Source organism: Caretta caretta, chromosome 6 (genome assembly GCF_965140235.1).
Source record: "Caretta caretta isolate rCarCar2 chromosome 6, rCarCar1.hap1, whole genome shotgun sequence".
In the NCBI taxonomy this organism is placed as follows: Eukaryota; Metazoa; Chordata; order Testudines; family Cheloniidae; genus Caretta; species Caretta caretta.
In genome coordinates this window covers 27,281,201-27,306,628 of record NC_134211.1, presented here as the reverse complement: position 1 = coordinate 27,306,628, position 25,428 = coordinate 27,281,201, and the positions used below count along the sequence as shown (strand labels likewise).

General features: G+C 41.6%; 1 protein-coding gene across 1 annotated transcript; it reads right to left on the bottom strand.

The window, feature by feature from the left end:
• Window positions 1–574: 574 nt before the first annotated feature.
• TPH1 (tryptophan hydroxylase 1) lies at window positions 575–24,994 on the bottom strand. Its single transcript, XM_048855088.2, has 12 exons — window positions 24,831–24,994; window positions 24,420–24,646; window positions 17,041–17,178; window positions 14,439–14,622; window positions 12,420–12,520; window positions 11,751–11,818; window positions 9,527–9,723; window positions 8,116–8,251; window positions 7,372–7,498; window positions 6,046–6,141; window positions 5,119–5,252; window positions 575–3,160 (listed from the first exon to the last, which is right to left on the bottom strand). The coding sequence occupies exons 2-12, from the start codon at window positions 24,507–24,509 to the stop codon at window positions 2,986–2,988; spliced, it is 1,446 nt and encodes a 481-aa protein (XP_048711045.2). The 5' UTR covers window positions 24,510–24,646; window positions 24,831–24,994; the 3' UTR covers window positions 575–2,985.
• Between the last annotated feature and the right edge of the window lie 434 nt (window positions 24,995–25,428).

Below are 25,428 nucleotides of genomic sequence, written 5' to 3'. Positions count from 1 at the left end.
GAGGTTCCTAGGGTTGTGTCTGGAACCGGAGATATTGGCTAGTGTCATTCGGTTGCAAGTAGCTGGGGTCAACTTACACGCCAGAGGCTGTGTGTGAACAGCCCACGAGTGGGGGTTCTCACAGCAGAGCAGAGCAAGGCTGGCTCCCAGAGTCAAGGATCGGTGTGACCTAGCAGATCACCAGTTCAGACAACAGAGGGGAACATCACACACACACATGGTGCTGTCCACACGCACAGATAATCACAGTTCCTCCCTCAAAATGTTTACAGCCTAGGGGCCCAATTGCTCCATGGATGGAGCCCTGCGTTAGTGCAGAGACCCATTGAAGGTAGTGGGTATACCTGCAGGGACCATCTTGCAGAATCAGGGCCTAAGAAATCCATTCTACACTCCAGGTCTCAGGAATGTTAATGGGAGCATGAGCCTGCAAAATACAAGGGGAGGCAATTCCCTCCACAAATAAATACATACAAATCCCTGTGACGTCAGTGGGAGTCATATATGTGTTATCTGCAGGCAAGACTGCATCCAGAATAACAGAATTGTTCCATTAAAGAGGTAAATCCATAAATCACAAGTAGTCATGTTTATTGCTTGGCTGTAGAGTTAGGGATTTTTGTTTTTACATTGAATTTCATGCTAACAATTCAGCAATTTTTAATCATTTAAAGCATCCACAATATTTAAAAAAAACTTAAATTTATATTACTGTTTTACATAGCCAGCAGGTTTGGATATGGTAAAACCAAATATAAATGTGGTTATAACCTGAAAAGACATCACTTGAAACATGTTAACTTAGCGTTTTCCTATCTTTGCATCATATAATACAGATAGAATTCCCCCGTCATAAAACACTAGAATTATTAAATCTAGCAGAAATTTAATAGGTCCAATTGTTCCTATTGAAATTTGTACATAATACAGATTTAAGATTTGACGTAACACTTATTACAATCTTCTGATTATAATTTGAAAATATAAAAATCCAATACTTTTAGCAAACAATATCTTAACACTAACCAATACTACATAAGCAGACAAAACAGATCCACACTTATCACTTGTTTAAACTGAATAGATTCTTCTCTAAAAACATGAGGTTCCCAAAGGTTATTTTAAAGTGTAATTTAAGAAGTCAAATGAATTTTTATCAAAAATATGGTCTGACTTTCCTAAATGTTTAAAAAAAGTCATCCAGATCTGATTTTAAAAGGAAAAAAATATTTTAAATTAGGTCTCTCTTAATATAGCATATTTTAAGATGTTCAATATGTATGTCGCCCATATGGTCTATTGGGGTAAAATTCACCACTATGCAGAGGGCCAGAATGAACATTTGCAATATTTAAGTCTCACTTACACCCTGTTTTTAGGAATCCAGGGATGAAATCCTAGCTATATTCAAATCAATGGGAGTTTTGCCATTGACGTCAATATGGCCATGATTTTATCCCATTATTCCAGTGAATATACAGATATTTACAGCTACATTCCCCTATCACCTGGAGTAGTGAAGGTTCAATTCTTAGCATGCTAAAAAGTCTGCCCTGCCTTTCACAGATTTCCTACTAAAATTGATAATATCCTTTTAATGTATTTATTTAATCTACAGACGTTAATTTCTAAGAGTGAGCAGCTTCTAAGAGTGAGCAGAAACTATCCCTGGGTGACTAAGTGCAAACATCCACAATGCTTGAGCATTCACAAAACTGGAGAGTTCACTACTGCTTCACGTTGCCAGTTCCACATGACTCTGCTTCCCACATCAGCAGAATTCTATTTAGATTTCTTTTTCATTACAGGATCTTTGAACACACCTCTGAGCTACAAAGATTTAGGGCCTCATCCTGCCAAAAACATCTCCCTCAATTCCCATTGGCCTCAATGGGTATTCAGGGTGCTCAGTGCCCCTCAGGATCAGGCCCTACAGAAAAGAATTGGGACATATCACAATGCATCTTGAAAGGTCAATGATGCAAATGAGTAATCAGAGGGACTTTTGTTTTCCCTATAAACTGATACTAGACAGTGGCTATTTAAGAACTGGGCTCCATCACCTTTGTAAGACTATTGTGGATACTGAAATGCCATTTCAAAATGCTTTTAGACACAGGTCTACATTCTCCCCAGCTGAATTAGAGAGATGTAAACTACAGCTCCCTGCACCAGCATGGCTTGCCATGACCTTGGTGGGATTCATTCCCCAAGGCAGAGGGAAGGTGGTGTTACCAATACTGGCCTCCCTCAAATGCTACTCCCGGGACAACAGGTAAAATTCTGGCCCCATTAAAGTCAATGGCAAAATTCCCATTGACTTCAGTGGAGTCAGGATTTCATTCAGCAGCTTTATGTTGCAAACAGAGGTTGCCACCCAGTGAGGATGTTCAGAATCAGTACATCTCCCAATCACATCATTTCCCAGATCAGTACAGATCCCCTTCTTGGGGGGAAGGCCTGTACCACTGCAATTTTCTCCTGATGAACTTTGAGGAACTGGAGGCCCTGGGCCAGGGTTGGTCATAAACCAACCTCTTACTAGTGGAGGGTAGGAGGAAAAGCTTTCCCAGGGGGTAAATTATCCCATAGCTGTCTACCACAGGGTTTCCTGCACCTTTTTCTAAAGTAGCTGAGCCTAGCCACTGTCACAAACAGGATATTGGACTAGACAGACCTCTGTTCTGATCCAATATGGTGATTTCTGTATTTGTACACCAGCTTCTCAAGGATGAATGCAGCCCATTTCTTTCCTGATTGGTTTATGGAGTGGGGGGGATTGGAGGGGTCACGTAAACATTTTGTAAGGGCAAAGGGTGTTAAGTAGAGAAACATGCAAGTTAAAGTAACTATCCCAACTAGTCATTCATTCTTCTGTTATTAGAGAGGAGGTTTCTATGTATAGCACCTAACAGGTATCTTCATGCCTAGAACAGGACAAAAAAAAGAGAGTTGCTAAGTGCAAAGGGCTGAGGATTGGCCGAGTTAGATGCCCAGCTGCTTGCCCATCTTGTTGAGGGCATCGCTGACAATGTCCAGTTCATGACGCAGCTCATTCACCACACTTGCGATGCTCTTGGTGTCTTTCAGGATCTGCACACTTTGCGTATATGGGTTGTACTTTACTCCAAACTGGCGCTTGATTGTTTTTGCAAACTCTCTGTTCAAACAAACAAACAAACAAAAAAGAGAGACAGTGTTTCAAATTAAATCAACAAAAAGCCAGATGTGTCCCTGAGCCAGTCATCGCTCTTTGTCTAAGGGAGCTTGGCATGAATTCCACAAGGAAGTCAGCATCAGTAACCCATTTGCTAAACCACTTTTTCTTCTTCATAATTCCTAGCTTTATCTATATCTATATAGATATATATAGATATATATAATACTGATATAACGTTTATCAGATTTAAAAGCACTTTACAAAGGAGGTCAGCATTCTTATCCCCATTTTACAGATGGGGAAACTGAGGCACACAGCAGAGAAGTGACTTGTCCACGGTCATTCAGAAGGTCAGTGGCAGAGCCAGAAATTGAACTCAAGTCTCCAGAGTCCCAGTCCAGCGCCCTATCTAGTGGGCTTGCTAAAACTAGATCTTCAATAACTCATCTACTTTGTCTCTGCTGTATGTCACAGGAGAAAGTTATGGGCTACATTCTGCACTGATATTACTGTTTACTGCATTGGTTCAGAATAATTCCATTGAAGTTAATGGCATGACACTTTCATAAAACCAGTGTAAGGGAGATCAGAATCAGGTCCTTTGACATCAACTGATTTACTGTAGATTTATACTAGTGTAACTGAAAGCAGCGTTTCACCTGCTGTTTAGAGCAGATATTTCTTTCATCATGAGCCAACAGTTTAAACCATTAATGTGTTTCTTTTATAGGATCCTCCTTCTCACATTGACAGGTGAACTCACCCTCATAGTCTGGGGCAAGAGCAGCCAAAGTTAAAAACCTGCAGCAGATGCAGCTGATTGGAATGGGTCAGTGCATACATCTGTCTTTGAGCTGGGCGGTCTGATTCTCAGCTCACATAGACATACCTGCACGAGCTCTGCTCAGGCTAGCACCTATCGACAGCAGTGGATCTGTGGCAGCACAGGGAGCTGCTCGGGCTAGCCGCCCCGAGTACAATCCCACCCTGCTCCCAGGCACTTGCTCAGGTAGCTAGCCCAAGTCACCCCTCATGCCGTCACAGATGCACTGCTATTTTTGGTTGCTAGCTCAAGCAGAGCTAGCGTGGGTACATGTACACAAACTGGGATTCACACTTCCCAACCCATACGTAGCGGTGTACAGTCTAAGCATGTTACACCTGTGCGCTGCACTACACTAAATTACCCCATCTGTTTCTAGGTCTAGTTCAAGCTGTTGTTTTTAATCTGTTAATGCCTATGTGGTTTGGGACTTAGCTACTTTAGAAACCATTTCTTTTCTCATGTCCCACTGCGCAAAATTCTCCTTTGTGCACAGAGCCAACAGAAACCTTATGCACATCTGATTCCCCCCCCCCTCCTTAAATCCTCAAAATGGAACTCAAGGAGTGCTTTGGCCTTGTCCATCCCTCTACACAGGGGAGAATTCCACCCCATTGTGAGAGCTGAGATCAGCAGAGATGCTTTTGCTGGCAGGGCCAGGATGGTGCACCCATTCTCAGTGGAGGCTTCCAGACACTGAAAGTTAGTCCATCAGACCTCAGGTCAGTTTGCCTTCATAGCATGATGCAAAGATCATCTTTATGGCCCTACCTTTGCCAGATGTCTCTAAACCAAAGCTTTGTCTTTTATTTTTCCTCTTTCTCAGATTTCTTTCCCATGAGATGGATAGGTAACGGGGACGGGGTTAACATTGCTCTCCTTTGTGGGCATTTATAGACTGATGTTTTCTGATATGTGTGATGTGCTCAGATACCACATCAATTGACATAATAAAATAACAATAAAATAATTATAATAATACAGGGGAGAGAGAGGAAATATTGAACAGCAGCTTTTCAACCAAGTGGAAGCTAAAATTAGAGCATGATAATAAAAATTAAAGGAAATTTTTGCTGGTGCACACACATCAGAATAAATCTGGTTTAGGTAATAACCGAGATTCAACAGACTGTACCTCATCTTTTCCTTTGCTTCTTCAAAACTTTCAGAAACAAAGTAGACTTCCTGGAAAGTTGTGATGATGCATTCTTGCTTGCAGGTCACCTTAGGATCAAAGGGCTTGACTTTGGCATTGCCAGAGAGAGCATGCTGGATAATAGATAAAGCATTGAAGCAAATATATTAACATTAGCACATGTCAGAGTAGTATCAGCACCAAAATAGTCCACAGGAGAAAACGGAGGATATAAACAGCGTGTTGAAGAGGACAAAATGATGCCATAAATGAAATCTCTGTAGCACATCAGCTCTTAAGAGTTGTGTCTGCAGATTAGTACCAGCTAACCCTTAGGAAACTGGCTATGCTTAAAGAGCCACATTCTGCCCCCCTTACTTACAGGAGTAGTATCTTGTTATGTGAGCAAGTCAGCATACTTGAACTCTGAAGCCAACGTGACTGCAAATGTAGCAAGAGGCTACTCAATGAGAACAGTATCAGAATCTGGTCTGACAAGCCGAGCCTTATGCTTAAAACACATCTACTTTTGACCTGATTCTAAGAAATGCAGGGAACATTCATCTCCATCTAAAACTACTGGGAGCAATAGGGCTCAGCACACACCAAAAGACACAATTTCCAATTATTAGTTCCATGCTTTTTCACTTAACCAGAATCATCCCTAGAGGTCTTTAGGAGCCAGTTTTTTAAAGGTATTTAGGTACAAACTCCCATTGAAATCAATACCTTTAAATGTCTTTTAAAATCTGGCTCTAGGAGCTTCCAGAAGAAATGCTTCCCAAAGATATGATGCTTCAGTTCACAGTTTTGAAATGGGCCATTGGCCATAGCTACTCACTCCACCCAATATTTTGAATAAACTACCACAAAAATCAGGTGAGAACAAAGAGGGCAAATAAAGGGAGGATGTTTTCATCTTCTTACCTTGAGCTCACTGATGGAAGAAAGTAAACCAGCCCCATAGACTCTTAGCTGTCCCTCTTGCTTACACAAACCAAACTCCACGGTGAAGAAGTAGCACTGATACAGAAGGAAAACAAAAAAGAATTGAAATGGAGTGGGGGGGGGGAGAAAACTGTCTTCAACACAGATGCAACAATCGGTGCAGCAAATTTTGTAAGTCAAGCAAACTAGTCCAAGGGTTATCAAGCTGGGTGTAACAACCCCTAATAGAGTCTTGAGCAAATGTCAGAGGGTCACAATTACCCTGCTTTTCCCATTTTGCTAAGTGGAAGGGGGCCCAGAATGAGAAAGGTTAAGAACCACTGAGCTGGACAGTTCTGACCAGTGAGTTTACTGCTACTATTCCACACCCTAGGCTCACCTTTATCACAGAGACTTTTGATCTCAGCAGAATCTAGTCTGAGCTCTAGTCCTGCCACACAAATGCATTGAACCATCCAGTTGAAATTGTCATGAGACAGCTTAATAGAAGCACTGGAAGCGACCGAATTTTTAAAAAACTGATAAATAATGAGGTCAGCCAGAGGAGCATGAAAAAGAGCAAAGCTCCCTGTTTTCTCTTTAGTTCTGTTGTCTGAAGGAGTTTATGTTTATTTCAGTTTGCTGGCCTTGGAGATTTGTGTAGGTATATTTGGGGGAGGGGGAGTTCAGAAGTGGTTAGCAGTATTGGTCTGATTCTGCTCCCATAGAAGGCAATGGGAGCAAAGATAGGCCAGAGCTGAGTGCTTTTGAAAAATCCACCCATTGTCTCGGTTTATTATAATTATTTTTTCCCTCTTAAAATTTCTTTCAAAACATCCAGAAGACTTTGGACATGGGGCACCCACAATATATATATTTTTAATTTGTTGAGGGGAAAACCCTCTCACTACTAAATTGTAAAGATACACAATTAATTGCATCCTATGACAACTATATTTCCTTTGGGTTAACTCTAAAGGATAAAGAAATAGATTATTGTGGGAATTCATCCCAGAGGTAAAAGGGCTTGGATTTAGAAGAACCAGACCATTGGTTCTCAATCTGGAAGTTATGATACCCAGAGACACTTATTTTATGGCTAGATGGAGAATATCATTCAGTTCATATCACTTCTGTTCTATTATGGAGTTACAGAACAGAAAAAGTTTAGAACCAGTGAAACAGACAATACAGTGAATGATTTGCTTCTGCTGATAATGAATGATAAATCTCCCAACTACTTCAAGGGGAGTGGGATCAGCCCTGTAAAATGCTGAGAGCAATGCAAGTGGGATTATCACCACCAAAGACTGAGATACTACTCACTGTTGCCAGTTTTTGAACAGCCTCATCTGATGCCCCAAGCGATGCCAGGCCAATTTCCTGGGAGAACTGAGCAAAACTGGGTTCAGCCAAGAGTGGGACATGACCCAGGAGTTCATGACAGGTATCACTGAAAAAGAAACAAAGCAGAAGCTGTGAGATGATGCTCTTTCTTGCTGAGGGAGTGAAAAAGCAGCACCATCCAACGAATACAATGGTCTCCGAAGAAAACTCTTTGTAACACTGAAAAATGATTTAATCTCAAAATGACAGAAAAAAAAATTTCTCGTATTAGATTGCATCATATTAACTCTACAAAAAATACTTAGGCCCAAATTTTCAAATCTGGATGCCCAAAGTTAAGCTCCTAAACCCATATTTAGGAGCCGAGGGTGAGATTTTCAAAATTGCTTAATGTTGGCCTAACTCTGCTTCCATTTAAGTCAGTGAGAGTTTTATCATTGAGCAAGAGGAGCAATGTTAGGCCAACACTGGGCGCTTTTGAAAATACCATACCTAAGAAAGGAGTTGCCTGGTTTTCAGAAGTGCTGTGCATCCAAAAATCTCATTAAAGGCAATGAGAGATGCAGACACTCAGTATCTTTGAAAAATCAGGCCATTCTTACCCAGATGCCTGAATATGGATGTAGGAGCCTAAACTTCAGGCACCCAGATTTAAAAACTTTGTCTATAAACTACAGGTTTTTTGCACATATTTGACTTCTCCCCAGAAATAAAACAACTTACGGCTCTGGGGTGTAGAGAGGGTCCGAGCTGTGCCTAACATACTGAGTGCAGTGAAAAACTCTGAATGCTAAGCCTGCCAAGAAATCTCTGGGTGACAAATATCCGGCAACTGGACGGATGGTGAAACCTGTGCGCTCTGAAAAGCAATAGATAAATCATAGGTCAATGTGGTGTAGAATTGTAGGATGTTCAAAACTGTGTTTCTCCTCTTACTTCTGGGTTAGATACCACAGCATGGCTTTGCTCAAGGACAAGGAGGAAAACTAAAGATGAGCCATGATCAAAATTCCCACATTTGAAAATTACCAAGATAATGCCTAATCATCTCATTCACAAACTCCAGCAGTCACTTTAGTGCTGGCCTTGCCCACAGATTTCACTATTATATAAAACAATAATACCACATATATAAAAATGGTGGGGAGAGGGAAAGCTGTAATAAAGGACCATAAGGGAGAGGGGTGAAAATGTCAAAAGGGTTGCTGTTTGCCTTTATGATTTACTCGCGTATTATTCATGATTCGGTTAGCATTGCTTGCAGTCCATGTCAGTATAGCATGTGGTCTCATTGTGTAATGATTCCTTTCTCTTTCTCCTTTGATTCATTGTATTGTGTTCAGAACTACAGAGCACTCGCTTTCATAGATTCAAACCTTTTAAGGCCAGGAAGGACCATTATGATAATCTAATCTGAGCTCCTGGACAACATAGACCATAGAATTTCTCCAAATGACTCCTGCATCAAGTCTGTAACTTCTGACAGAGCTAGAGACATCCAGTCTCGATTTAAGGACTTCATGTGATGGGAAACCCACCACCTCTCTCTTTTGGAGAGAGGATCTCTTCTTAGGGCAGATATTTATTTTAAAACTGGACCCTGTGCTTTTCAAATGTACAGCATGCAGGTCATGTACATCATGTGATCCCCACACAAAACTTCCACTGACATCAGTGGCTGTATACAGTCCTTTTATTTTTAAAGTGTTATGTGGCACAGGAACAAGATAATACCCAGGGTATTGTTTTAATCACAAAAAAGTATATACTGGGCATAAGAGGTCCCTTAAAATGCATGCAACAGAAAAATGTAATATTCATATCTCTATAATGTTACACGATGTTTGTCTGTCTTCCCACGATGTACATGTGCACCCGTGCCCCATATTGATTGGATTATAGTACTTGCTGAAGTCACCATCTAGTAGCTAAATACTGCTTATAATTTGTAGTGCCAATATGAAGAGAGAGAGAGAGCATGTCACCCTCTAGTGGCTGTGATTCACAGATGACAGAGGGGCAGCTTTTTAAAGGTTTATAGATGCCTAAACATGCAGATAGGCATCAAGGGAGATTTTCAAAAGCACCTAGGTGTTTAACTCCCATTGGTATAGCAGAGAAATTAGCACATTACCTTTCAGGAAGCGCGATACATCTTCCAGCTGGGGGATATTGTCTTCTCGGTACCCACAGTATTTGGTGAGTAAGGGTAAGTTTTTAAGGTACTCTCTGCAGGCATGAGTTGGGTAGAGTTTGTTGAGCTCTCTGAATACAGTGCCCCAAGTCTTGATCTCCTCCTCAGTGAATTCAATCTTGGGGATTGGCTCACCACTATAATGAAAGGAGAAAGAAAGGATGTCATGGCTCAGAATGGATAGCTCTGGAAATGGATGACTCATTTACCTAGTACTGTTATTATTTAACATTTATGTTGCTGTAACATCCAGTCAGGATCAGGGCTCTGTTGCATTAGATAATTTATAAATACACAGGAAGATTAGATGTGGTCTCTGCTCTGAAGAGCTTACGCTCTACGGGTTTGATCCAACTCCCACTGAAGTCAATCAATGGGAATCTTTCCACTGACGTCAGTGGAATTGGCTCAGGGACTCAGGCCCACACCTTGCAAAGAGTTCCATATGTGTTTAACATTGGGAGTAAAAAGTTCAACCCTTGCATAAGACTTTGCAGGATCAGGACCTAAGAATGTAAAATTTTTCCTCAACCTGTATATTACTAGTCTTCATTACCTTTTCAATTTCTTTAAAGGAAAGGAAAGGAAAGGAAAGGAAAGGAAAGGAAAGGAAAAATAATGAGCTCAGTTATCATCATGATAAATCTAAGCATCTAAATGTTCATTTGCCATGTGAAAATCATGCTTTTCTAGAAAAACCATGAGTATCTGTCAGAATGTATTAAACCTAGCCTATCACCTCACATTAGCCTTCTGGATCTTGATTAAACTGGACTATTGTGAGGACTTGAGTCAAAACCCATTGAGGGTAATCGGAATGCTGTGTCATGATTTTACCAATAGCGATTTCAGGGCCTGACTAACAAACATGATAGAAATTAACCTCCCAAAGATAACTGTATCAACACAAAAAGAAAAGGAGTACTTGTGGCACCTTAGAGACTAACCAATTTATTTGAGCATGAGCTTTCGTGAGCTACAGCTTGTGAGCTGTAGCTCACGAAAGCTCATGCTCAAATAAATTGGTTAGTCTCTAAGGTGCCACAAGTACTCCTTTTCTTTTTGCGAATACAGACTAACACGGCTGTTACTCTGAAATGTATCAACACAATAATGTTGCAGACTATTGGATTTATGCGGTGCTTGCTGATTCCATTAGTGCAGTAGTTCTCAAACGTTTGTACTGGTGACCCCTTTCAAATAGGAAGTCTCCGAGTGCGATCCCCCTTATAAATTAAAAACACCTTTTTATACATTTAACATCATTATAAATGCTGGAGGCAAAGCGGGGTTTGGGGTGGAGACTGACAGCTTGCAACCCCACATGTAATACCCTCGCGACCCCCTGTTTGAGAACCCCTGCATTAGTGTATGCTGCTGTGATTACAGGTTTATAACATTTCTGTGTCATTCCCAGTGGAGGGGGTTGACATCTAAACCCAGATAGGGAACAACATAAAAAGTATGCTCAGAGTCAAATTATAGCACTTAAGTCATTAATGTATCTGACTCGAGGAGAGCCCACTGTGGGGTCCTAAATACCACAAGGCCCTTTTCAGTTTCATTTCACTGTGCACTTCTAAACCACTGTAGCTAATGCCCTATTATGAACCAGACACTGCACTATTTTGAACAAGAAACTAGAATAATGATTATTTTCTTGCTTCATTTATAGTTATCAGTCAGCAGGCTAGATTCTGACCTCAACGTCTTTGCCCCACTCCGGTGGCACAAAGGTGATAGAGATCTGCCCTAATAGGGTAATCATGAAGCTGGTATAGCCAGCTCTACAGCATGTGTTCCCCACTCTCTCAGTTACAGTGTGTGTTCCTAGGCAAGATGGAGGAGTGACCATAAGTGAGAGAGGGTTAAGTCAGAAATCACTACAGTCCAATTATTCCCAGCTGGTGGAGCCATCCCATTGCGACCACTCTAGACGGCATAAATAGCTAGCTTTAAATTATAGTTTGATACTCAGACCTATCTGAAATCCTGGGAATAGTAAGGTGGCTTTGATCAACCTTTCTATTCCTCCCACCCTGGTTCCTATACCAAACACAGTTCAGCTAGGCCTGGAGATCTGACCTGGTGAATGAGAACTACTTATTTTATCCACCTCATTATTCCAAAGCAAGAGACTTGTTTTGCAAAGAGTCATACTTACTGTTTGTAGTTCATAGCTAGGTCTGCAAAATACTTTCGCCTCTTACGATAAACATTGTCTTTGAAACCCTATGTGTGGAGAAAAAGTAATACACATTTCCATCTCTGTAATAAATAAGCTTATTAACAAAGAAAACACTATTGTAAAAGCATGTCCTGGGAAAATAAATGGTCAAAATAGGAGCCTGTTAGCGGTTGTTAGTCTATGAAATAAATAAATCCCCCAATTTAAAACAGAGATCAGCAACTTCATGCACATAACTCTTGATTTAAGTATATTCTGTAGATAAGGATTCCTTTTTCAAAGCATTACACTAAATTGGTTATTTAATTGATTGCTCTGAATATTAGAAATTATATCCTTTCGATTTGTTTTCTTTATTTGGGGAGGGGTGGGGAAAAACTAGGGTGTCATTACTTTAGGGGAAAAATAAATCTAGTTCAAAACAGCATTCCTTTTGTCTGAGTATTCAGGACCTAACCCTGCAGTTGCTACACAGGCAAGACTCCATTTAAAGCTTGCAGAACTGAGGTCAATGAGAGCCATGCCTGAGCAAGGGCACCAGGAATAAGTCCCAGAGTGACACAGTCAAAACCACAAAGCCACTCTTATAGGGCAAAAACTGATCTGTCTTCACTCATTGTTACAAATAGCAGGGAAGCTACTTACTGGATGGTCGGCATCCAATTCAGACCCATACATCAGAACACGGTTCGCACATTTATCCAAATCTGAGATCTTCTTAGGAAACCAGGGGGTATTCTCCATGTCTAAGGAATGCATGAAATCCACAAAGTTATTAATAAAATCCAGTGGGTTAAAAGAGGAAATGCCTGTTTCAGCTTTAGCTATGGCAGCTACAAGTGAACTCAAGAGGCTATTGAGAGGATGGGGGTGTCTTCTGCCTATCTGGCACCAGCACAACATCTAACACTTCCTCCTGTGTCACTAAAACACTCTATTTAAAGAGCATTAAGTCATAAAAATAGGGGGAGAAAATGGTTAACGAAAGGCCTGGAGCTTAAATGGATTTTCTCTCGCTGTTATTTGTATTACAGTAGCACCTTCCAGGCCCCAGCTCAGCACGTTGTGTTATGTGCTGTACAAACACATAGTAAGAGATAGTCCCTGCCCTACAGAGCTTTAGAAGAGACAGACAAAGGGTGGAAAGGGAAACAGAGGCAGTGAAGTGATTTTCACAGCAGAGTGGGAAGAGAACCCAGGTCTCCCATGTCCTACTGTAGAGCCCAGACCACTGAACCACACTGCCTCCCTAATAAGGAGAAAGAAGTGCTCGTCAATGTTAATAGCTTTTCTGACTGAGTCTGGGGTTCTCAGCTACAGTAGCCCTGCAGCCTTAAAGGGACATGTCATTGTTTATTACAGACTCGGCTTTGCTTAGCCCAAGAGAGCCTTTGTTCCCCTGTCAGCTGGGCTATGTTCAACTCCTGCCCCTGTATAAAGCCAGAGTAAATGGGTGTTGTCCAGGGAAGCTACAAGCCCTATTCTCCATTGCCCTGCACCTTGTGTAGTAATATACAACTGAGCAAAGACTAGAAGTCTGATACTCCGGTTGCCCTGAAATTCACGCAATCATTTCAACCAGTGCAACATGAGTGCAAAATAGGTGGAAAGCTCCATCAAATCAGAATGACAGCATTTTACACCCATCTTGCACCCAGGATGCAGCGTGGTAGAGAATCATGCCCTGTGTGAGGGAGTTACACAGGACCCCCCTGCTGTGGCCATCACTCCAGTTCCTGGCTCAGAACAGTGTGTACAAACCTAAACGTGGAGGGCTGCCGTGACCACTGCATCTCTGTAGTCCTGGACCCACTGGCCACCCGCCTGTCCCTCAGCCAGGCCCTCAGTCAAAGTGCTGACCTATGCAGAGCTCAGCAGGGGCAGGGTCTCAGTTCACCCAATCTGCAGCTTCCCAAACCCTATGTAAGGAAACTGCAGCAGTTCTGTTACAATGAAATCCACAAAGTCATTAATAAAATCAGTGGGTTAAAAGAGGAAATGCCTGTTTCAAGTTTAGCTATGGCAGCAACAAGTGAACTCAAGAGGCAATTAAGAGGATGAGGGTGTCCTCTGCAACCTGCACTCTGGGGTGGATCTCACCTCCCCTGAACGTTGGAACCAGAAAATAAAAAGACTCTTTCATTGATATTTTAAAGCATTTTCCTGGTTTGTATGAGCCCAGCACTAATCCAGGCTCACCATCCTGATGTGGGAAAGGAAGTCAGAAGGAAACAAGAGGGGCATCCTCTGGAGCAAGAAGGGATTCATAAGGTGTGTATCTCTGCCTGGGAGGAAGAGCACCAGAGAGAATCTCTACACAGAGAATAGAACATGGAACCATCTCCACTGGGGGAGCACAAGATGGATCTCTACAGAGTGTGAAGTGTAGGAAGGGATACCTTGCGCTGACTGAAGTGATGGACCATATTCTGAGCTGGTGTGAATAACATAGCCCCACTGATTTCAATGAAGGTATGCCAACTCACAATCTGAGCATTTCATTTTATAGCTTTCAATGGAACATACCTTTTGTTTCACCCTATTTCCTTGTTTTATTAGTTCCCAAATACCTGACATAAAAGGATTGAAAACTGACTCATTAGAAAGTAGCACAATATCCTCTTCCACATGTGTAGTTTTGCTAGAACATCCCTCCATACTTACCATCCTCCTGCACAGTGACATTATCTGTGGGGTTCATGGATACAATATTGACGTGGGATTTTAGCAGGTGGAAGATCTCATTCAGTTGTTCCATGTTACTATCACAGTCCACAAAGATCTCAAACTCTGAATTTCTTCGCCTTGACTTTCGGGACTCGATGTGCATCAGATTCACATGTTTCTCCTATTTATAAGAAAAATGTTTTAAGCCAGGTTGATTAGATAATCTGCACTGCTTGCCAAGCCAATATTCTACTGCTTAACATTATCTCTGTGAAGTCTCTTTAGGTAAACAGACCTATTAATAGCAGCTTGCTTATTAAAAAAAAGATAAGGAATGGTTATTTTAAAAAAAAAATTCCCCATGTCATAGAAAATGAAAGAGGGGTGCTTTTATTTCCTCAATTTTAATTTAGAAGTATGGTAGAAATGTCTTCCTCTTCTTGCATTAATCCCATCAAATGGGGTCCTCTCTCTCTCTATCACCCCACATGTTAAAATGTCTTCCTTCCTTTTCCTTCTTTCCAACCAACCACTCCTTCTTCAGTCAGCCTTTGCCTTTTTCCTTCAGCCTTGATCTGTTGGATTCTCTTCCCCATGTAGTTGTTGGGACTTTGCTTTACCAAACAGTCTGAGCCTGCACTACTTCATTTTTTCATTTATGGGTGTTATTTCGAGCATGTCTCTAACATACACATTCCTCATGGAGTCTTTCTTGCTTACACCACTCATTCATCTCCACATTCACATTCTGTGGAACAGATCATTTGCTCATGTTTCTTCTTTGGTGCCCAGTGCCATACATTAAAACTGGATGGACCACTGTTTTTGTATACTTTCCCTTTTAATCTTACTAGTATCTTCCTGTCACATACTACACCATTTATCTCTCTCCATTGGAGCTAAGCATTTATTATCCTATCTCTAATTTTGTCCACCATTTCCCTGGATTCTGGACCCCAAATACTTGAAACTTTGTGTTTTCAGTATTGTCTACCCATCTAGTTTCAATGATAATTCTTCAGTGTTCACATTACTGAAATTCCATACCATATACTCTGTTTTTCCTCTGATTATTTTGAGCCCATGTCTCTCCAACACATCCTTCCATTTATCAAGTTCCTCTTCTATACTAACTTGCTCCTCACTGAGTCAAATGATATCGTCTGCAAACAATGTGCACCAAGGTGCCTCCTTCTGCATGTTCTTTGTAAGGGTATCCAAGAGAAGGATAAACAAGAAAGGGCTCAGTGCTGATCCCTGATTCACTCCCACCACCTTAACCAATAGCTTGTCTGTTTCACCACTAGAAGTTCTGACTATTGCTGTTGCACGTATATACGTGGCTTGAACATGCTGCACATAAAGTTCTGGTATCATTTTATCCTGGAACTCTGTTAAAAGCCTTTTCCAGAACAATGAACATCATGTGAATATATTTCCTTTCCTCTCTAAATTTATCCACTAGCTGTCTCAGTTCAAAACTGCAACTACCGTCGACCTTCCAGGCATGAAGCCATATTGATTTGTGCTAATATATACCTCACTTCTTGTCTCTTATTGAGGACTCTCTCCATGATTTCATTGTTTGACTCATCAAATCTATACCATTATAATTTATAACTATAGTAAAATACATTTTATTTAAAATTTTTAAGCACAGAGCGGCATAATAAAGTGAACCAAATCCCATAGTCCTTATTCTAGCAAACCTTCCACTGGCTAATGAAAGCGTAAAATCTGCAGGTTAATTAACTAGTATAGTTGATTAGCAGTTGAGTCACTATAAATCACTGTCTGCCAATCAAGTCAACAAATGTTTGTTACTCTTAAAAATAAAAAAAAGTGAAAATGATAATTTTTCAATAGTATCATTAACTTTTGTTTTATCTGAAAGAATATTTCTTAACAATGTTTCATAAAATGAATGAATAGGCCTCTCTTAGTAGTAATATTATGCAAGGACACATTGGAGAGCAGTATTAACCCACTTACTCCCCAATGGTTCAGTGTGCTGTATAGACGGTATGCTCAAAGCCTGGGGTATCTCATCTTGCTCAATGGTAATGCAACTTCTTCCATTGATAAAGGAATGACATTGGTGATCTGGAAAAGAGTTAATTCAGTCTTCCTTCATATGTAGGATAGTTGTCACAAAGAGGAGCATACTCAGGGGAAAACACAGCAAGCAATACCCATAGGCTGAAGCCACAGAGTTCAGAGCTGAACTTCCCAACCTTTGAAACATTGCAGATGTGGGGTTTTGATTCATCCCATCATAGAAATGGGGAGCTGCAGTAGAGTTCAGATCTGGAGTATTCTGATCAGGGGGGTTATTATTTCAGATCCATCCCTTCTAAAAGGCCAAGCGTACTGATCCTTCTCCTATTAAAGACAAAACTCTCTGGACTTCAGTGGGAGCAGGAGACAGGGCCCCGTTTTTGAGGGGTATCAACGCAGCCTCTAATTTTGCAGGCACAATTTTTGCATTCAGAGTTTATTATGGGTCTTTTCTTACTAAGGGAAATAAATTATGCTGGGTGCCAAAATGACACTTACATTAAAAAAAATAAAAAGCTGTAGAAATGTGAGGACTACATACCTGAAAGAGTTTTAGCGCTTTTACAAGTCCTCCAACTTCATTCTTTAAGGAAAAAATAACAGCCGCTCTACCTCTTTCAGCTGAATTGTCTTTGTTCTCTTTATTGTCTTCAACCATTGTGTAATTCGACTTATTTAACTAAAAGCAAATAAGAAAATATAGATTTGTTGAATAATAATAAGCTATAAAGACTCCTGTGCAGTTTATATGCTACAGCTCTCCGTGCAGGAATATCACATTTTGATGGAGCAATTGCAAATATAAGGTGCCATTCAAATCATTATATACACTCACATGCATACAGATAGGAACATATACAAGTCTTCACAGAACTGGGGATTAATATAGGGTTTAAAAAAAAATCAATGTGGACCCTTTTGGGAGGTCTTTGGTAGTTCTTCAGCAGGATACAATGCATATATTTCATAAAAGTATAGTTTATAATTAAAAATAAATGATTCACAGAAGTAATAAGGGTTAGCGTGATACTTTCTAGGGGTTAAGTACAAACTTGAAAAGCTAGAGTGCCTCATCCAAAATCCATTGGAGTCAACAAATGGAAGGACTCTCATTGACTTCAACGGGAGCAGCATTAAGTCCTAATATCCTAGCACTGGGAGTTCCTCTCCATTCTGTATCCCTGAGTCAGAATTGCTGTTTGGACATAAGCGACTACTTTTACAAAGGAACCAAACAAAAACCTAAAGGAACCAGAATTATATGTTGAATAAAATCCCTTAACTAGGAACTTAGGTATAATCTGATTAATAAAGCCATATAATTTCTTCTCAGAATTCCTTGCTATATGCTTTAAAATAACTATCAGAATCATGCTCTGACATGTAAGTCTCAGAACAATCTCTGATCAGTTTAGTCTCTGGCAAGTTTTATGTATAAAGCTTTCAGATATATCAATTGGCATGACATTTTGATCTTCAAATGTCTTTATTCCCCCTCTGCCTTCTTCCCCCATCCCATTTGTAGCTCCTGCTTTGCTTCATTTCCCTTTCTCTGATGGTGAATTAAGGAATGTTGTGTATTAAGTGATGGTACATTAAGCAGGTTGCTTGAAGTGGCAAAATATTTGACATTTTGCTGAAAACAAGATGAGAATGCTTATTTCAAGATGGATTAAAAAAGATCCAGGGACAGACACCACCTCTAGACAGAAAACAAGCTCATATGATCTATAAATAGCATCCCATTATCACTTCTGGCAAAGTAAACTTTTTTATGGGTGGATCATCTCTATTTGACATACGTTGGACTTGCCCCAGCTAATTTTGGCACACATTGCTTCAAGTGGACTACCTCATCTGCACACAGATGGCCTTTTCAAATGATAAGATTAGGAAAATTGGAATGAATGACTCTAGTAGAATCAGGATTTATGCTAGGCCACAAGCAGAAGGGTGGGATTGGATCAGGGCAAAGCCGTTAGGATTTGTGTTTCCCAAAGAGTGAGTACTGAAAAAGAACAGAAGCAGGTACATATATTTAGAGACGCTAGAGTTCTAGGTTACAGAGAAAGTAATGGGTACTCTATCAGAGAAAGCCAAGCTGCATATGAGCAGAAAACAATTAACTGGGTTATTTTTCATAATTATATGCATTAGTTTGGAGCATGCAGGTGTTATCCCCTTTGCTAGGGACTGATTCAAAGCCCACTGAACTCAATGGAAGTATTCCCATTTACTTCAAGGGGCTTCGGATCAGGCCCCTGGGCGCCACTAAAGATTCTTTACTATATGACGAATGTTGATTTTGAATAATGGTGTAGACTTCAGCACTCAAGCCTTGTCTACATCTAAAATGTAGATCAATCATGCTGCATTATTCAGGGCTGTGAAGATGTAGTTTGACCTAACCCTCACTATAGAGACCACTACGTCAATGGAAGAATTGCTACAGCCTCTTGAGGGCGTGGATTTACTACAGTGATGGAAAAAAACCCTTCATCTCTGTAGTAAGTGTCTACACTACAGCACTATAGCAGCATAGCTGCAGTTGTGCCACAGTAGCACTTGTCGTGTAGACATACCCATAGTCTGATTCGACGTAACACTCAAGAATGTGCATTCAAGTCACTGGGGCTTAAGCACATGCTTAGGTCCTTTGCTGAAATTGGACCAGAGAGTCTAATCCAGAGTCCTCTGAAGGCAATTGCACTCTTTCAATTAACTTCAGTGAGATCTGGATCAGATCCATAAAGGGACCTGTTCAAGTTATGGTGTTTGGGGAGTAGTATCATATACTGCACAGACAGGAAAATTTAATAACCTTTCACATGCATTAACATGGTATTCTCAAACACAGAGGCCCACATTTCCATTTTCAGACCACGTCCTTCACCAGCAACACTACAGTTGAAGTTAGAAGTGAAGAATATGGGTCTGTATTGTGGATACACAGAGTGGGATGGCATTGTCTGAGAGCGAAAGCTGTCAGACAGCAAAATCATTTTATACAGTGTAACGCACCACCTTATTCTGAAATTCGACATAGTTATAAATGATATTGTAAGATGTGCAACTGACCACAAACTGTAATTACAAATGAACACTAATACTTTCTCTTTTCATATTGACCTAGTTACAACAATGTCATATTTAGGATCAATTTATGTAGCATACAAAGCATAATATGACTGGGATATAGAAAGCATAGGAAAAGAATGTATTATATTGTAATGGGTACTTTCTGAAGAGTGTCTCCATCTTGCAAAACTGGGGTGGGTGGGGGGAGAAGAGAAGAGAAATTGGAATACTAAAAATTCACAGATCTCTAGAATACAGATTCTTCTGTATGCATACGTTGCGTGATGAAAAAGCCAGTGGTGACCACTGACTTCCAATAATAATGTTGTACAGAATGAACAAAAAACGGGATGGCGAAGGAGGTCTGAGTAAATGCAGCCACCATTTTGCTGCAACCCCAGGACAGAAACAAAATGGTAGCATAGAAGAGAATAGCTATTCTACACCACAAGCATTCCAGTTCTTCCTTGCACCGCCTATTCACCTCTGCCTGGTCAGTCACTTTTTCTTTTCCTCTTAGCATCTGTGCACTCCTTTGCAGGGAATGGGAAGTGAGAGAAAGCTAATATATATACATTTTTTTTTTTACAGTAACACTTAGGTTAAATATAAAATGTTCAGTTTTCAGAGCAGAAAGTAAAAACCTGCATAACCCTCTAGCCATGTAATTCAATCAGGAATGGAGGGGGGGGGAAGGACCTCACAATAAATAGCCAAAAAAAACCCAAGTCCTCCAGTGACGACTAGACTTGACATTCCTTGTACTTCTACAGTAAAAAACCAAAAAAGTCAGAACAAATACTTTTAAAAATATAATTTGTCAAGCCTTTTTACACCTCATTAAGAGGCAAAAGAAGGTAGAAACCCCCATTAAAAAAAATTCCTATGCAGGTGCTCACCTTTGTGAATTATGGGCCCAATCGTGCAAGGTGCTGAGCCCTTTAATGGGAACTGGGATATGATGAGCAGCCTCAGCTCCCATTAAAATCAGCTCAGTGGGAGGTCTGTTGAGGACACATCACCTTGCAAAATTGGGTCATAATTCTAGAGAAAACTAGCAGACAACATGGGACCCAATCCTGTTCTGTTGCCTCTGGCGTCAGCAGAGCAGGATTGGGCCTCGTGTTTTAAGACTATTCCTGTTAAGGTACAAACCATAACCAATCTCTGCATGAATTATTGATTAAAATATGGTAACATAGTTGCAACAACTGATTTTAATAGTTTATAATTTAACTAGAATACATATTTTAAAAATGCTTCTCTTTGCTCTACCTGCCAGTCTCTACACAGAATATGAGCCTGAAGGCAAGAAAAAGGTATTTTGAAAATGTAAAATGGTACTTTTTCCCCCAATTCATTGTTATTTTCTTTATCTAATAATGTAGTAACAGTGATCTATTAAACAATTAGCCTTTGATAGGACTTAAATCTCAATGAAAATGCACACTCAACGTCCATCCATCTGAGAATTTTATACTGCTGTCCATCACTGTAGTATCTGAGTGCCTTCTATGTAAAATAAAAAATCATAGTAAAGTCCCCACTAGACTTCATTGAATCTCCAGCACTTCTCCCTTTTCAGGTAAAACCCCTTCTTGGGGTAGGGTTTTTGTCTTATTAATTTACTTTTGGTGTGGGAGACTGGGGTGTAAACAGATCTAAATATAGTCTTCTAAATTATAACCATCTTTTTAAGCCTTTAACTGTACAGCTGAAATGATGAGAAAAAACCCTGTTAAAATAGAATAGTGAATGTAAATTACTGCTGATTGAGTTACCTATTGCGCCTTAGAATCTGTGTGGCTTTGAGCAGGTTTAAGCTCTCCTTAAACATGCATTTAAAGGAAAAATAAGATTCATACTTGGCTACAGTGTAAACTGGGAACGTTAGAGGGGGACAATTCTGCCCCCATTTAAGTCGATGAGCCTTTTGCTATTGAGTGCAGTAGGAGTACATGATCCCGCCCAGTTGTATTTTTCATATCACAATAATATCACTAACATAAGTAAAACTAAGGGTCTGGCAGCATTTCCATTATAAAGCCGTGTTTGGGGGGCCTACAGTAATTTAGGCAGACAAATTTACGTGAGAATATAACTTGATGGGCAATTAATGTTTTAATCCTCCCCTCGATTAGTATTGATTTGCAGGTTACTTCCTCAGTTTCCTTTAAACATGTTTGTTATTAAATAAGCATGAAGGAATGTTCTTTTGGGTGACCATGATTGGATGCAACCTGATAGGGAAGGTATTGGACCCTTGCTTAAAATTTTCATGTGACCTAATTCTGGAAAACAAAATATCATCGCTGGCCAGCTTCTGCAATACAATTCATATTTTGGTTACTTTGGCTTCCTGAAATATCTGTTGGACATGGAAAAGCTATTGTTTCTGATAGTAATGGAATAAAGTTTCAACCTCATTTGAATACTGAATAATACCCTTAAGGGCAATCAGACGTTGCCCAGATAACTGCCTGTTTCATCCGCTATGCTCGGACACATTTTAAAACAAGTTACTCTTGTTTAGGGTTTTTTCCCCCTTTCTTCTTCTTCTTCCCCTCCTGAAACAGATCTCTCTCTTTCTCACACACTCACATAGCCAAAAGTAACTTCTATGCTACCTGTATTTCATTTGCTCATGTTTCTGAATGTTACTTGCTTAGCTAAATGTTTTCCTTCCTATTCAGACACAAGCACAATTTGCAAAAACAGGTCCTGTTCCAATTTCAGGTACACTAGCATAAATCTGGAGTAACTCCACTGACATCAGTGGAGTTACTGAGCATTTACACTGGTGTGTATCTGAGATCAGAATCTGGACCAAAAATTCAAGAATTCCAGATTCCTTTTTCTAAAAATGAAAATACCCTGAGAGCAATGGCAGAACTGCTGGCAAACAAGAAGATGGAGTGGGGGGGTTCCCCATGTTTTCAGCAGTCTTAACATTAGAAAGGTAATCCCGAGCTCACAATTTAGTCCAGTGGGCCATAGCCACTTTGTGTAATTCACAGGCCCATAGAGTTTCTCAGTGGGGCTGAAAAGGGCTCAGCGAAATCCACCTTAATCTTGTAGGTGACTGTGCAGATAGAGCGGGACCCGGGCACTGCTAAGATTAAATGGGGAGTTATTAAATGCCCCCAGGGTGTTTGTCTTAATCCCATTAGGAAGTAAAATGTCAGCAGGTCGTTTATTCCAAACGACTGAAAATCAGGCTCAAGAATTCATTGGCTTCGTGTTATACCCGTGGGGAGACATCTCTAATCCCTAATGAAACGGCTGTGAAACTGACTGTTTGGGGTGCAAACAGGCCTTTTATGTTTATGAATCCCAAGACAAGGCACTACCCTATCCCCTTATGCTTTCCATGCATGAGCTCTGAAGCTGAGGCTCTTGCAACCCCAGAGAGGGGCCAGGAGCAGGTGGCCAGGGAACACGCTCATGTTAGACTTTATGGGTAGAGAGCAGTGGTACCCCCAAACTTTCCTCTGATGTAATGGGACAGGTTGAAAACCGCTGCTTTAAACTGGTGCGTCTTGTCTGGCTTTAGATAGGCTTGCCCACCTCATGCCAAATGTCAACTGGGTGTGGGACACGGCTGATCCTGTCCCTGGTGTGGTGGAAAAAGGGGCTAGATGGCTCTAGAGCAGAGCTGCCTAATTTATTCAGATCTGGTTTGTGAAGGGCAGATGTTAGTGCTGAACTAATATGGAGCCTCTGCCTTTCCTAATCTGCTCCAGATCTCAAGGAAAGGGTGTTCAAACTACTTACATCAAGGGCAGGTTCAGCAGAGGTAAATCTCCTATTACCTCCTAAGCCAGCCCTCCCAGTGCTGGCTCCAATAAGTCCCCGATGCACTCTTAAGACGGACAGCCCAGCTCACCTTTTCCTCATGGTAGTTCCAAACATCAGGAGACTTATGCGGTATTTTCGTAGCATGAGAGCATAGGTGCTGGAAATAGAGGTGCTAGGGGTGTTGCATCGCCCCCTGGTTGGAAGTGGTTTCAATCATACACAGGGTTTATAGGTTTGTTCAAATGTGATCATACTGCAGAAAGACAGCTTGATGGCCTAGCTCAGCGGCTCTCAATCTTTCCAGACTACCCCCTCCAGGAGTCTGATTTGTCTTGTGTTACCCCCAAGTTTCACCTCACTTAAAAATTACTTGCTTACAAAATCAGACATAAAATATGGAAGTGTCACTAGCACTGAAAATTGCAGACTGTCTCATTTCCACCATATAATTCTACAATAAATCAATGGGAATATAAATATTGTACTTACATATCAGTGCACAGTCTATAAAGCAGTATGAACAAGTCATTGTATGACATTTTAGTTTGTACTGACTTCACTAGTGCTTTTTTTATGTAGCCTGTTGTAAAAGTAGGTAAATATCTAGATGAGTTGATGTAGCCCCTGGAAAACCTCTGAGTACCCCCCAGGGGTACCCGTACCCCTGGCTGAGAACCACTGGTCTAGCTGGACTGCATTAGATCTCATCTGTCCCTTTGAGATCTGAGTTTTACGAATTGCCCAGAAAACAGGAGAGACAAAACACTGACATTGCCAGCAGGGAAGCAAAGCAGAAGCTCTCACTAGCGGTTACTGAACCACAAACATCCTCCCGATGCCGTTAGGATACTTTGGGGATATTTAATACGCCACAAGAGTCAACTAAGCGGTCGCCAAACGCCACTGGGCTCTCCCAACGAGCTGAGATCAGCCTGAACCCACCAGCCTGGAGCGGCTGCCTGAAGGTGGGTGGGGGGGAGATAGGTGTCCAGGGCTGATCCCCACGTGCCGCACAAACTGCTCGCCGCCCCAGGGCTCCCCTACCTCGTTATTCAGCTGGTTCTCCTCGAAGCTGGAGTTCATGGAGTCGAAGGACAGTCCCCTGCGGGCTCCCTCCGTTCGACTGGACAACATGGTGCCGGAGGAGCGACTCCGGGGCGTGCAGCTCGGGATCCTAGATCTGTGACCGTCCGCGGCTCCCGGGCTATTTATGCGGGGCGAAGGCAGGAGGGGGGGGCGCAGGGGGGGCAGGAAGAGCCTTTCCTAATCTCCTACCAAAGCAAATAGAAAAAAGGGCGCGTCAGGGCCACTCCAGTCGCGGACCGGCAGGGGCGCCCCCCCGCGCAGGGCCCACGGGAGAGGCGCTCCCCGGGGAGTGGATCCGCCCCTGGCGAGGCGTCACTCCCACGCCCCGCGGGGCCGTTTGCAGCGACAGCGCTGCGGGAAGTGACTCACCTGCGGTACAAGGGGGCCCGGGGCTGTTTGATCCTGGCCCTTCCAAAGGCCGGCGGGCAGTCGCGGGCAAAGGGAGGCCGGGGGTTGGCGATCCTGGGGTCCGCATTGTACCAGCCCGGCTGGCAGCTCAGCTCAGCTCCAGTCCTGAACTGGAAACCACCCCGAGTTCACCCCGCTGCAAACCCAGCGGAGAGAGAACTGGGATTTGGGAGGCTTCTCTTCCGGACACAAAACAACTCCGGAGCGATTTCTCACGTTTAACTTGTACTTCAAAAATAACTTGTTTCTCCTAGAAGCGGGCTGACAGCTAAGCGCATTACCCCAGCTCCAGGCAAACCTCAAAGATCACTAAGAGGGTGGTGAAACACTGGAATGCGTTACCTAGGGAGGTGGTGGAATCTCCTTCCTTAGAGGTTTTTAAGGTCAGGCTTGACAAAGCCCTGGCTGGGATGATTTAACTGGGAATTGGTCCTGCTTCGAGCAGGGGGTTGGACTAGATGACCTTCTGGGGTCCCTTCCAACCCTTATATTCTATGATTCTATGATTCTATGATCCCAATAATAAAACAAGCTGGTCAGGAAGTGAAGGGCGGGAGGG